Here is a 14,509-nt window from a genome sequence, read left to right on the forward strand (position 1 = left end):
TAAGTCATCATATTAAGTTACTTTATTTGCATTTTGTTTTATTTTTCACAAAACCTCTATTGTGGGACCCCTACTTTTTTTTTTTTTTTTTTTGGAACGGTTGTGGGACCCCTACTTCTATGTTTGGCAATTTGACATAACAAAAAAACATTAATCCGTATAATATAATAAAGTCTATCACTAAAAAAAAAAAAAACTTTATATTATATGGTCGCACCAAATAAAAAATCACTTTCTCTTTTCTCAAAAAATTAATAAAAAATACTCCCTATAATATAAATCACAGTCTCACAAGGGGACAAATTAAAGAGAAATCAACGGATAAAATTAAATTGAAAATTTATAAAAATAAAAATTTCTGAATTTATTTTTCTCTATCTTACTCAGAAAACCAATTATAAATATAAATTAATTTTAATTTTACTTTTATTTTTTTTAAAAAAGAACCTAAAAAAAAGGAGAAGGCGGCTCTCTTGGTTTGCTGGAGCCATTCTTTCTTCTATCTTTTTTTTTTCTCTCTCCAATTTTTTGGCCCGAAAAAGATTTCCGATTGTAAGTCAGAGTAACAGTACGGAAAATTAATTTCAATATTTCATTGTGTTCTTGAAATAATTATTGTGTATAATTATTTTCAGCAAAAAATTGGATATTTGGGTATTGGGTTTCGAGCTTCTGGGAGTCGAATCTCAATTATTTTTTTGTTAATTGTGAATTCCCAGGTAAGATTCCAACTTTCTTAATCTGGGTCTCTTTTAATTTCTCTTCTAAATTAAAATTTTGGGTGTTTTGTTGTCAATTTATTGTATCTTTATGAATTTGCTTACGCTATCAATTGATTATTTGTGGGGTTTTTTTCTTCATGTAATCATTTTGTTATTTTGTCCCCTTTTTAAAAAGTTAAATTTTTGGGGGGTTTAATCTAATTATTCCCTTTACTGTTGTATTGATTCTGTTTGAGTGATTGATAAAGGGGTTAGTTCAGTGATTTATTATAAAAAATTAAAAAAAAATGGATGTGAAAATTATATTTGGGAGATGATTTTGGGGCATACATGTGGGGCCAACTTTGCCAGAGTTTGATTTAGGGTGTTAGATGATATTTTGGATGATTTTGATCATTACTGAGAAGTCCTATTGATTGCATATGATCTTTGTGTTTTTTATGGAGTCAGTTGATTGGTAATGATTTTAAATGGTTGATTTGTGTGGGACCTGCATTACTATATTCTGCTTATTCACTTTGGTTTAAAGATGGATGGAGAGCTTGATAGGTTTCAAATAGCTATATGATGTTCTTCTGCTTGTATATCACCTCAGTAGTATCTTTCGGGTTTTGCTGATTGGAGGCGATTTTCGAGACATAGTATTGGATCCCTATTAGGATTTGGTTAGTTTTGATTGTATCTGCAAGGTTTTTTGTTTTAAGGTTACTAGGTAGTTTTTATGAATTTTTGTTGTAGTTGGCCTTTTTTTGTATTTGCATCAATAAATGCCTGGAGATGTCTGTTAATTTGATCAACTGGGTGAACTTTACCATCTAAGTATCTTGTTCTGTGGTAGAATAGATGGTGGATTGTATGATTTTGAAGCGTGAACTCTTTTCACGTACTTTCTAACCCTCCTCCCTATCATAAATGAATTTGAAGCTTTTTCGAACTACATTGGATAGATCATTATGATTTGTTGAAGGATACATACATAAATAGTTAAGTTAAAAAAATTCTCGTATGTTTGTGCTGTTCTATGATTCCATGTAGTAAGGGGGTAAGTATTGTTCTTTACATCAACATGGTCCAAATGCCTCTAAGAAGGTTCCTGCCGTAGCCTATTCAAGGAGGGCTGGATGTACACAACCTTACCCTATATGTTACAAAGACTATCCAACTGAAACAATATATCATACGAGTGATGCTGTGGGTTAAAGTTACCCTGTTAGGTTCTTTATGAGTTAAAAGGCGGCTAGCGCTTTCTTGATTAGTTTGTAGCTGTGTGTTTGTGTTACTTTGTGGGGATATCTTATCCTCTTGATGTAATTACATTTGTGCAGTTTCCCAAAAATAAAAAAAATAAATATAAATCAACACAGACACACCAAACAAACTCTTACTGCTGAACTTTGTTTGGAACAATGGGGAATTTGATGACCCATTTTAATATATTCTCATGAACTTTGTCTGGAAATACTTCATCCTGATATATACAGAGTATTAATTAACAATTATCTGTTGTTTCTTTTTCCTGCAGATTCTCGAACTTATTGATATGCATGTTGGCAGCTGAGAATTGAGATACCAATGAGAGTCAGTTGATCTGTTCATTTGGAACTGTAAGATCGGTTCTTTGGAGATAGTTGATTAACTGAATTCCTTTGGAGCTGGTTTTATTGATTTATGGATGGAGATGAATATGCGTTCTGCTTTACCAATGCAGACATCAAGTGGAATTTGTTACAATGAATTAAAAGTTCCTGGATCATATGCTTCTCCTCTGCCAGTTCTGGCTAATCCTTTAGAAGATTTTCCAAAATCACCTGATCCGTTCTTTGTGTCATCATCAAGGGAAATGACTGCAAGCCCCTTACAGATGCAGGCCGACCCTGTAGTTTCTCATATTGGATCTTCCAGTAGTGCTTCTCCATTTGTAGGCGGATTCCCTGCTGATATGCACTTCCCTTCATTCACACCTAGTGAAAGGCTACCTCAGAATTCTCCTTTCATTTCCCAGTCAGTTGGTGGTGGAGCGAATTATCCTCCAAATCACGGCACTGTATCTGATTTTCAGTCGACTGGGTTCATCAACTATCAGAAAGATGATGACGACAATTCTTGGAATAGTGGTCATCTCCAGGATCTACTTGATCTTCCTGAAGGTGTTTCCATTGTAAATGGTCAAGTGGGAAATAGTACAGAGGTAATGTCGAGTGAGAACCGTCTAAAAAGAATTGGTTGGCGAGAGATGGATCTTTATGCTGACTCCATTGAGCCAAACTGGAATGAGCTTTTGGCTGATTCAAACACATTTGACCAGCAACCAAAGGTATGGTTTTTTTTTCTTTGTGTAGACTGCTATACTGTTACTGTTGTCATTCATAACATGTCCAAAGGAAGCCTCTAGCTTTGGTTGGCTAATGTAGTCTATATATAAGGATTCTAATATTCACTTAATTTTACTCCCCCCGCCACACTCAAAAAAAAAAGGGAGCTTTTTATGTCTATTTTCTTGCCCATGGACAATTCCTGTAATGATGTATTCCTATTTAGCATGTTCTTATTTCTTGATGTATTGACTTTACCCTTAGAAAGTGAATGCGTTCCCACATGTGACTATGCTTTATCTTGCTCAGTGAAGAATTAAAACAAAACAAATCTTTTATTTTGATTTCTACTTGTAGGTGTCGCAGTCCACCACAGATACAGTAGTGCCTCAGCCACAAACTCAACAGCAACATCCATTGCCTTCTAGAGAAGCATCTGTTTCTGCTAATCCAACATCTAGTTCACAAAATAAGGCTCGTATGCGCTGGACACCAGAACTTCATGAATCCTTTGTTGATGCTGTGAATCAGCTTGGCGGTAGTGAAAGTGCGTGTCTAACTTTCTGCCATTTAATTTTGACAGCATGATTAGTAAAATCAAGGATATTTAGACTGACTGTGCAGACCTTGTGGTGGGCCTGGTGGCAAGTGGCCCTGTCTGGGCTGAGCCAGCTGCGGCTTCAGTTTGATTCATGACAAATGTGGGCAGACTGGCAGAGCCTAGATGCTTTAAGCTGGCTCAGGGGTTGTATTGTTTCATCAACTAATGGAGCTAGTCCATGTTGCACCATGCAGTTCATTAATTAGGTTAACAGTCTGAAAATTGAAGCAATAAGCTGATAACCCCAAAAAATCAGCACTATCCTGCATACTGCTTCTCTACAAGCAAAATCTGTCTAATATGTGTGTTGGGCCAAGTCTGTGGGCTTGTTGAACTGATCGTCAGTTCCACAAACGCAAATTCTAGCTTGAGTCACTAGTATAAAAAAGTCAAGTGAAACTTAGCCTGGCCAGTAAAATTTGGCTTGGTTTCAGGCTGAGCCATCACTCTAGTTTTACCACCTGTATGTTGACATGTGTTTTGTATTTTCAGAAGCTACTCCAAAAGGTGTCCTCAAGCTCATGAATGTTGAAGGCTTAACTATTTACCATGTGAAAAGCCACCTGCAGGTATGAGTTTGTGTTTGTTTCTTTGCTAGTTATATACTTATATTACATGGATGTATGGCTTAGGATTTGTATTTTTTCAATTTCAGAAATATAGGACTGCAAGGGTCAGACCAGAATCACCAGAAAGTAAGTCTAATAATTATTTCTTTCATTTGCTGATAGTCCTAGCTTCCTTCTCATCTTAAGACCTTGCCTAGTCTGAAATGTTAATTGACAATGGGCTAAAGCCAGTGGCTGGCCACATCATTCTTAAATTCTTGTTTTGAAGTGATAATATTTTGATTTCTTAAAACTGTGGTCTTATCAAAAGATGTCTTCTGCTTAATCCAAAAAAAATGAAAGGTACGCAATATTTTGTAATGGAGGGTGAATAATTAAGAGGTTGGAATTTTGTATGTGGTCTTGGGCTATGTTCAGTTTACTTGATCTGATATGAAATTTTCTTATCTAATTTGTTTTTTGTAAATGAGTTGACTAAACTTTGACTTTATTTGTACACTAATTCTTGAAAAAGTGTTATCAAATGGGATGTCGTTAGATTCGTATTTAATATTTATATGTACCTTTTCATTTTATTTTAATTATGGAATTTAGCATATATGGAACATTAATAACACTAATCAATGTGTGATTCTTTCCTACATTTAACCAATTCAAGAAATATATTTAATGTTTATACTGAGCCCTTAGATTGTGTCTTTGTCTCCATAACCAAAATTTTTAATTTGCTGTATCGGACACTCAGATGGGTACCCCTGTGGCCCTGTTTGATACTTGTTCTTGAGTCACGCAGTTAATAGTTAGCGATTGACTTTTTTATATTGCACCAAATTGACAATTTGCGGTTTGAAAATTAATGACCTTGAGTGCTTATCTGTTGTACCTACGGCCTCCTTGTTTATTGTATTTTAATCTTGGTTAGGTAGTGACATAAAGCTGTTTTGACCATGTTGATGGTGGTTTTTTTGCAGGAGATTTAGAGAAGAGAAGTGGTTCCATTGAGCAGGTGTCATCTGTAGACTTGAAAACGTAAGTGTTTACACATAACGAGGGTTAAATTATCTCATTGTTTTGGTGTTTACATCTAGTTATGATAAAGTATCACGTATGGTTTATGATGCTTGTTTAATAATTATGAATTTATAATTAATAAAGCATAATGTTAGCTACAAATCTTGAGAATATTTGAGCATATATGCTTGAATACATTTATTAGAATCTAGAGGCTATCATTGTAGTTTCTGATGTTGGGTGTCTATCAAAGATCAAACATCTTGTTTTTCCATAGAGGTAACTTTATACTCCGTGTATACCTGCATGTAAGTTCTGAGCTTTCTTTGCCTACTATTACTAGTCTTCCGTGTTTGAAGTTTGAACACATCATGGTGTGACACATCTCTAGGATTAGAGCCTCTTGATTAATTTCAACATCTTTATTATAACATGATAACATATTTACATGTTAGAAATTTTTGCTTTATGGGATTTTCATTTTTCAGTATTTTGGTGTCCAGAGTGTTGTATTTTTTCTGATTTGGAAGACTTATCTATTTGATAACAGGAGTGTTACAATTACTGAGGCATTGCGAATGCAAATGGAAGTTCAAAAGCAGCTCCACGAACAACTTGAGGTATGTTGAAGTGTTTCTTGACACAGCTACAGCTTTTGAATGAAAGAAGGGCCTAATTACCATAAACACACTATTTGCTAGTACTTGCTCTTTGTGCACCCCCCACCCCCTACAGATCAAAATTGCTTCATCTTACTAAAACACGGGTCACTTTTTTTGACATTCTGATTTTCTTCTGCAATGCTTAAATTCCTGCATCTTTGTTTCAGATACAACGGAAACTGCAGTTGCAAATCGAAGAACAGGGGAAGTACCTGTTACAAATGCTTGAGAATCAGAATAAGGCGGAGAAGGAAAAATCGAAATCCCCTCCTAAAGACAAATCAGAAGCTTCTGCCAGTGAAGCTGGTGGGTCAGATTCTCCTCCGTTGAAGCGTTTTAGGACAGATGATTCGGTGCATTAGTATAATTTATCTTCGGGCTCTTGCCCTTTTTAGATTGACCATTGTTAAGGGGCTGTAAGTTATGCCCATGATGTTAGGATGAATTGTACTCCTTTATCTCTCTCTTAACTATAGCAAGTAGATCTGGATTTCTGCTACCGAATTTTCTTCTTTTCTAGGTTCCCTCTATGAGGGAGATTGTGGAGTTTGATGAGAACTGATAAATGGTAATCAAGTTGTATAATTTAGTTCAATTACTGTATATTACTGGTTCCGATTTCAGGTTGCCTGATTGAATGTTATTGTGTCAATGCCATTCTCTGCGTTGCTTTATTTTTGGAATCAAACAAAGCGCTTGAATTACGACGGTCAATAAAATCGTACCTTGCAAAGGTTTACTCATCTACTAGTGAGAAAATCAGAGTTAATCTCATTGATTGCCAAAACATGTCAACAAGTGGAACTGTTGTAAATGATAAGAAGTTGAAATGAAAACTCTGGACTTAAAACTTGACACTGTATAGTACCATATTTAAGCATAATTTGATTGTACAATTTTGATAATTGAAATATCACGATAATGTGATTGTATAATCTTGAGATCCAATAAGATGATCCTATAGTACTCCGTATTACTTAGCTTCATATACACATTGATGTAGAGCACAATATTCAAGTTCAATCACTTTGCTTATAAGCTATTACCTTACCGAACAAAGCTTGGTCTAGTGAAGTATTCAGCCTTCCAACCTTGAGATTGAGAGTTTAAATCCCATATTAGGGGCATTTTGAAGGTAGAGATTTATCTTACCTTCTCCCTTACTATTAAAATGTCTATCTCAAATTGGTTGAATTGACTTGTGAGAGATTTTGATCCAATATGACAAAAACAAAAAACATACAAAGTATGTTACTTCAAAGGCCAAAGAGCTAGGTTTTGTACCAATTGGATGTTAGTGTGGCGTGATTGAAACTACACTTGGTAAGGAGGACCGCGTGTTCGATCCCGCAACAACAATTGGAAGGGGAGTAGAACCTAACCACCCAAAACTGATCCCCGAATCCGGATTAACCCAAAGGGTAAAACGGGTGGAACACACACACACAAAAAAAAAAGGCTAGGTTTTGTTAAGAAAGTTAACATGTTGTATGAATATCTAAGAATTAAAGATGATTATAGTTAGATAAAAAATAAAAAGACTAGAGTTAATACTCCGTATAAGGTAATAGACTAATCGTGTAATAGTCATTGGTAGTAATTTATCAAATACTTTTACACAATCAACTAGTTATACCAGCTAATATAATCATAGGTAGTCAAATCAGCTAATACAACTAGTTATATCAATCAACTATCAGCTAATTACCAAACAAAGCTAAATATTAAGAAGAATTGTGAGGGTATTTTGGATAGAGCAATGAATAAAGACAAAAATATGAAAAAACTAAAATTAAAAAATCAAACAAGAAGTCGAGAACAATATTTATTTTGTTTTTTTGGTGTTCCACGCGGTTCATCTTTTGAGCTAATTCGAATTCGGGATCAATTCTAAGTGATTAGGTTCCACTCCCTTCCCGCATTTAAAGTTTCCTAATTTTGGGACAACAGTATTTTACATTTAGCATTAATTTCCTAAGCATTAAAAATTTCACAATTTCCTCCAACCAACCATTGGTTTGTTAAACTTGTTGAGCAACTGAAACCCCAACTCATCGGAGATTGAAGATGTTGTTTCAGGTGGGTGGGCAGGGCACTCGCCCCACATTCTTCGAGATGGCGGCTGCTCAGCAGCTTCCTTCCAGTCTTCGCGCCGCCCTCACTTACTCTATTGGCGTATGCTTCTTTCTTTTCTTGCTTAAATTATCTCCATTTTTTTATTGTTAACTTCAATTACTCCTTTCTGGGGTCTATAAATTGATGATTTTAGATTGAAATTTGATGACTTTGGTTGTTTTGAGATGTTTTATTGGTTTAAAATTTGATGGGTTTTAATCAAATGTTAGATTTTGGGTATGTAGGGATGATGATTGAGTTCTAATGATTTGGTCAGATTAAACAGATTGTGCTTGTAATTTGTAGTGTATATATGTTGTTGAGTGAGTGAATTGACCCTATCTTCTTTTAGTATAACCTCAATTTTTGACCCAATCTATTAGTTATGATTACATTTGTGGCAAAAATGACATTTAAGGCTGAAAGAATGTCTGATTTTGTGGGATTTTTGAGATTATGATAGGTGGTAGCTATCTATCAAAGAATTCCGTAAACGGTGTTTGCTAAAAGGAAGAGCATTTATTAGAGGATTTCGAAGAATGAAGATAAGGGGTGATTTGAACTATGATACATGATTTACTGGTGGTGTTAGGTAGCTGCTCTATATAGTTTTTCACTTATTCTAGGCACTTGGGTTAGAGGGTGCACTAAAGGACTTCATTTTCTGTTAACTTCTCCTGAGGAAAAGATATACAAGGGGCATAAGGCCATTTATATGTCTTGATTATTGCTATGGAGGTCTCACTAGGATTAAGTGCTGTTTATCATTACAATAATGTGCTTTTGTTGGACAATATTACTAGGGAGTACATTACTAGCTTAGTTGCTTTTGAAGCATCTCCATATGTCAGAGAAATCCGAAGTGGTTGGCACGAATAATATTAGACTACTTGATTTCCCCACCTTGTTTCTATTTCTAGGCTATCAATATGGGAAACTGATCCTTCTCCCTCCTTCCTTAGATACAATCTGTCCAACCTTGGTACTAGTCGTGCTATGTGTTGGATTAGGATGGTTTTGGAAGTACAAATTCAATCCCTTCCATGACATGCATTTCTTGATTGATAGGTTTTTGTGGAAATCATGCTCTTCCATTTGGTCCTTTACGGAAAATATGTTTTAGATCATTGTAAAATTTGCTATAATTCTGGTTCACTTTAATGTTTCCAACACCAATAAACCATTAATAGTGCTCTGAAGAATGGCGTCAATCTGGTGTTTCTGTAAGGGGTAATCATGATATTACGATGTGCTCTTTTTGTCCCTGCAATGTATTCGTGATCAAGCTATTTTTTTACATGGTAATATGGCACCTTCTGTAAATTCTACCTTGTAGACATGTTTCCATAACAATTTAATGAAGAAACAGTGCTGTTGTTGCTTCTGTGTTTATGACCAGTTACTCATTGGCGTGTTGCTTGTCTTTGTTTATATGGGTATAACTCGTATAAGTGTCTGATTGTATGTGATCTTGCAGGTAATGGCTCTAAGAAGGCCAATTCTACATAAAGTGCTGGACTATGAGAATGAGTTCTTTGCCTTGTTGATGCTAGTTTTGGAGACTCATAGCATGAGAACTACGGGTAATCTTTATCTAACATTTTTGCATTCTCCTTGCTTTTAATGTGCTTTCACATGATAAAATAAATTTAAAAGGATATTGGAGCTCTCTTAAAAGTGTTGTAATATGTATGAACTTATACTTGATCTGGCAATCCCCGGAAGTACATTGCTTGCAGAGCCTGTCTTGAAGTGACCCATTGATCTGGTGTCAGATTGTTTTTCAATATATACTTGATCTAGCAATTATTTTTCCAATGAATAGGGCTGAGTCACAATTTTAAGATCCTTAGGGGCAAGGCTGTCTATATTTTGAATTCTTGACCTCTCCAGACTTTCAGAATAGTCCAGGCCTTGTTAATGTAGGATCCATTTCAAGTGGTTGTGTTCTTTTAAAAAGGGGATTGATAAGGAAAGTGTGTTTGGACAATGATCATAATGTTCATGGTTGTAACTAGTAAGATTACATCATTTACTCCTGTGACTTTTCCTGACATTCATTCCTCTTAACATCATCCTAATAATGATCTGTTGTGGGCTTTTTATTTATTTATTTATTTTTATTTTTATGAAACTTGTCATTGCTTTCTTAGGATCCCCTGAAGTTTTTCTTTTGCTTGGTATGTTTTCAGATGCATCATTCTCAGAGTCGTTATATGGCTTGCGAAGAAGAACAGTAAGATTGAAATTGAAAAAAGATGCTCTTCATTCCAGCTCCACAGATGGGATTCAGCTCTCTGGGATAGAAAAGCACCAAAGAGTCCTTTCTGTCGTCTTTCTGGTACGCTTTCAATACTTTTGGCTTTTATTTATATGCTAGTATTTATTAAATCATCTGTATGACTGTAAATACTGAGTGGTTATAATTTTTGTAAAAGTTGTTAAATTGTCATATTGCAATCTTCTTTGAATTTCTGCTTTCTGTGCTGAGACGAACAGCTCACGACACTTTATACGGGCATAACCGTTGAATTGTATTTGGAAATGTAAATATAAAAAAGTTTTCTTACAGCTTATTCTATAAAAATGCAAATCAAAAAGATATGAAAAAGCTTGGCTTTGAAATTTGATATTCTTTACGAGCTGATCCATTTAGAGGGTCTTTAGTTCATTTGAAATTCTTTAATTCCTCACAAACTTAATTTTGTTAGGATTGAACATTCTTTGCATCTGAAAATGTGATTGTTTCTCTCCATTTTTTAATATCTTTGTAGGTTGTGTTACCGTATTTTAAGTCAAAATTGCATTCAATATATAGCAGAGATAGGGAAACTGCAGTGCGTGCAAGCTTATGGGGACCAGGTGATGAAAGTTTTGATGATACTGACTATCTAGATGTGGCAGAGAGTCCAGTTGATCAGACTAGAACTTCAGATCAAGATCTTTCATCAAGAGAACGAATCTTGCAGGGAGCAAAGAAAATTATAGCTGCTTGTTATCCCTGGATACATACTGGCCATGAAGGTATTCTATATCTAAGAGCTGAGTTGCTTATTAATCTTTGATGGTGCATTTTGCTTTGTAATTTTCGGACAAGGATGTGATCACGTTTTATGTTTGTTTTTTGATAAACAATTGAAATTTGAAGATATGTAAATTACAGCCTTACCCCCCCACACAAAAAAAAAAAAAAAAAAACCACCAAACACATACACTCTCACACACACACACGTCTCTTGTAAAGTGCAGTTGTGCAATCATAAATCAGTGTAGGTCATGAATTTGCCTCATGCTGCTATTCTTCATTAAATTCATACTAGCAATGCTCCATTTATTTTTATAATCATAGTGGCAATGCTGCTTTTGGGTCAGGTGAGTATTATATTAATATTTTTTCATAATCATAGTAACAATGTTTCTGTGTTTGAGCAATGAAATTCTTGTCATTGATTTGTCTTCTGAAGATCTTTTTGTACTGTGGTCTCTTTAATGATTGATTGATTAGTCATTTAATTGAATGATGTTCAACATGCAGGATTAACCTTTGCTTATCAAACATTGTATCTGTTGGATGCTACTGGGTTTTATTCTCTGGGATTGCATGCTTTAGGGATCCAAGTCTGTCGGGCTACTGGACAGGAACTGGTATTACTTTTGGTCACGAGTCTTTGTATCAGTCAAGCAGATTCTGTATTTTCTTATGTTGAGCTTAACCTTTTTAATGTCAAGGTAGATGGATGCTTCTTCGAGAATATCAAGGATGAGAAGTCGTGAACGTGATAGACTTCGTGGTCCTCCATGGTTAAAGGTAATTCTCTATCCAATATTTACAGGGTTATATAGATGAGGAGAAAAGCACAATTTCTTGTTACCCATACACAAGTATATCTTCTGTATCTGTTTTATCACTTTATGAGCAGTGGGTGTGGTGAGTTGGTGACTGTGGGCCGTGTGAAATTGGGTGGCTAGAGAGGTGTAGTTATGTTATTAAATTTCAGAAAGGCTTATCAGAAGTCCAGAACTCATTAACTTATCAAAGACAGTAGCTGAAAGCTAATCCCAGCCACCCAAAAGGGGGAAAAGTCTCTTTGAAGCTCAACTGTCTGTAACTTTCTCCCTTTGCAAACAAATACCATATGTTTCAAACAAATTACTTATATTGGCTGTCCACTTGAGATTTCATATTGTTTGAAATCATTGTAATGCTCTCCTCAAGCAGCTAGAGAAAAGGCAGCAAAAGAAACTTGAGCTATGCATTTCTCAGGAGCATTCACTTTCTGGTTTTCACATTTCAATCAGTAATCCTAAACAGCCAATTCAGATATAAAAAATTATGCAGCTCATTTGCTCAAGTGTTTCGGGGCTATTGCAAAATGAATATAGTCTGTAAGATACTGTCTAAATGGTCAGAGGGCATGTTTTTTAAAATAATGTTAGAGAAATCAACATGCTACAGCTAACAAAGCACCCCATCCATTTCTTCAGAACAACAAGAATCTAGGGCATATTGTACCAACACCCTTACCTCTGTGTCTTTTCAATTTGAGTTGAATCAATAAAAAGAAAAGAAAACAATATTCCTTATGTTGCTTTAAATCACTTATGTTACTCAATATTTTCTCATACTTATTATGTTAAAATATGGTTACATGTGCATGTGTTGGACTTGGCGCATTCTGCTCACTCGTGAAAAGGTTCCTTGTTTTTGTGATCCTAAGATAGAGTGTCAAGTGCTTGTTCCCATGTCAAAATGTTGAGGATCTAACACGGGTACTTAAGGTGAAATGAAGAGTCCGAGTAACATAATTTATGGCACCTATTGTGATAATTTTATGTTTACATTGTGTATATGGGTTTTTTTGATATTTTTTGCTCTATCATCTGACTACGTGATTATGATTTGGCATGCATGATATTTCAGAAATTGCAAGGAGCATTGCTCAGCTGTATGTATGCAGCACTTGATTATTCACAGACAGGCTTAATTGCTGCCGTATTTGTATTCAAGGTAACTGTATTCCTGTAAAGTGTTATGACTGAGATCTGACAATTTTGAAGCTCTATATCGGAGAAGCTTAGCCTTGTTAAGTATAAATGATCATCATTGTCCTTCATTCCTAATGATCATAATTGTAGATGATGGAATGGTGGTACCAATCAGCAGAGGAAAGGATGTCTGCACCGACTATTTATCCCCCACCACCACCACCTCCAGCCCCAAAAGTAAGCAGTATCTTCGTAACTACATCCTAAGCAATAAGCATTCCACCTCCCCCCACCAACCCTTCCCTTAAAAATAATGGAAGGAGAATGTGTGCTTGTCTACTCGAATTTACAGTTAATTGCATGTTCTTCTATTGTGAATATTGGAACTTACTAATTACTCTATACAGGCGGCTAAAGAGGGTATTCCACTGCCATCAGACAGAACAGTTTGTCCTTTGTGTTCGGAGAGACGTGCAAATCCTTCAGTTGTTACAGTATCAGGATTTGTTTTCTGTTATGGTTGCATATTCAAGTATGTTTCTCAGGTAAGGATTCTGTTTCGACACACTGACTGTGCTTTGTCTGCTGTTTTGAAATACACTTCCAGTATAGAGCTCCTGTTATTATTATTATTATTATTATTATTATTATTATTATTATTATTATTATTATTATTATTATTATTATCATTTTTGTAATTTGAACTTGATTTTTAGGCTTTCTTTTCGTGTTGTATATCATGACTATGAAATCCATGCTTAAACTTTTGGCTGATGTTTTTTTGCAGTATAAGCGGTGCCCAGTCACACTCATCCCTGCTGAAGTCAAAGACATTAGACGGCTCTTCCATGACATGTAGACTATTTGAAAACATGGTAAATGCCAATGTGCTTTTCTTGGCCTTGTTTCTTTTATTTTCTGACCTGAAAGATGTTTCAGTGTCCATTAAGAAGTATGCTGTAAATAGTTTATCCTGATATATTACATTTTATAAAGATATACTACGTAGATTCATGTAAATCTCTTTCCTTTTGTATTTGTAGTCCTTGATTTATTTTGAGGCAAAGTATGTGTAGTTAAATGAGAGAGGCCACCACGAAAGTTGTTGGGTTGATACATCTGTCTAACATTACGAACATTATGCTTGACTTATATATATATATATATATATATATATATATATATATATATATATATATAATATATATATATATATATATATATAGAGTCTAGGCACTACTATGAAGATGAAGCCCACAATAATGAGATCTCTGGTTCCATTACTTTGCAAATGTTTCATCAAAGAATAGGAACCATTGCAATCACCAACATTAGGAAACCCCTTGTCTTGTCCGACGGATGCATGAAAGCAGGTAAGGACTTCAGCATGAAGAGAATTACCAAGGCAACCCCTTCGAGTCGAAAGAAACCAGCCCGGCCAAATTCTGTACTCGGAGAGGAATTGGGATGAGTACAAACAACAGGGTGTTTACTGGATATGTGAAGATGATTCATAAAATTAACCATTAAG

General features: G+C 35.1%; 2 protein-coding genes across 2 annotated transcripts; both read left to right on the plus strand.

Annotated features, from left to right (window-relative positions):
• The first annotated feature begins 490 nt into the window (after positions 1 to 490).
• Positions 491 to 6,534, plus strand: LOC145574635 (myb family transcription factor PHL13-like). The gene is made up of 9 exons (XM_081632470.1): positions 491 to 552; positions 636 to 719; positions 2,245 to 3,036; positions 3,392 to 3,581; positions 4,128 to 4,204; positions 4,291 to 4,330; positions 5,176 to 5,233; positions 5,766 to 5,835; positions 6,045 to 6,534. Exons 3-9 carry the CDS (start codon positions 2,395 to 2,397, stop codon positions 6,237 to 6,239), a joined length of 1,272 nt encoding a protein of 423 aa, XP_081488596.1. The 5' UTR covers positions 491 to 552; positions 636 to 719; positions 2,245 to 2,394; the 3' UTR covers positions 6,240 to 6,534.
• A 1,324-nt stretch (positions 6,535 to 7,858) lies between these two features.
• Positions 7,859 to 14,045, plus strand: LOC145576390 (peroxisome biogenesis protein 12-like). The gene is made up of 10 exons (XM_081634159.1): positions 7,859 to 8,052; positions 9,470 to 9,575; positions 10,185 to 10,333; positions 10,767 to 11,016; positions 11,528 to 11,637; positions 11,726 to 11,800; positions 12,914 to 13,000; positions 13,129 to 13,215; positions 13,386 to 13,523; positions 13,766 to 14,045. The coding sequence occupies exons 1-10, from the start codon at positions 7,945 to 7,947 to the stop codon at positions 13,835 to 13,837; spliced, it is 1,182 nt and encodes a 393-aa protein (XP_081490285.1). The 5' UTR covers positions 7,859 to 7,944; the 3' UTR covers positions 13,838 to 14,045.
• Positions 14,046 to 14,509: the final 464 nt, after the last annotated feature.

The sequence above is a fragment of the Chenopodium album genome, chromosome 13 (genome assembly GCF_948465745.1).
Source record: "Chenopodium album chromosome 13, dcCheAlbu1.1, whole genome shotgun sequence".
Classification (NCBI taxonomy): domain Eukaryota; kingdom Viridiplantae; phylum Streptophyta; class Magnoliopsida; order Caryophyllales; family Amaranthaceae; genus Chenopodium; species Chenopodium album.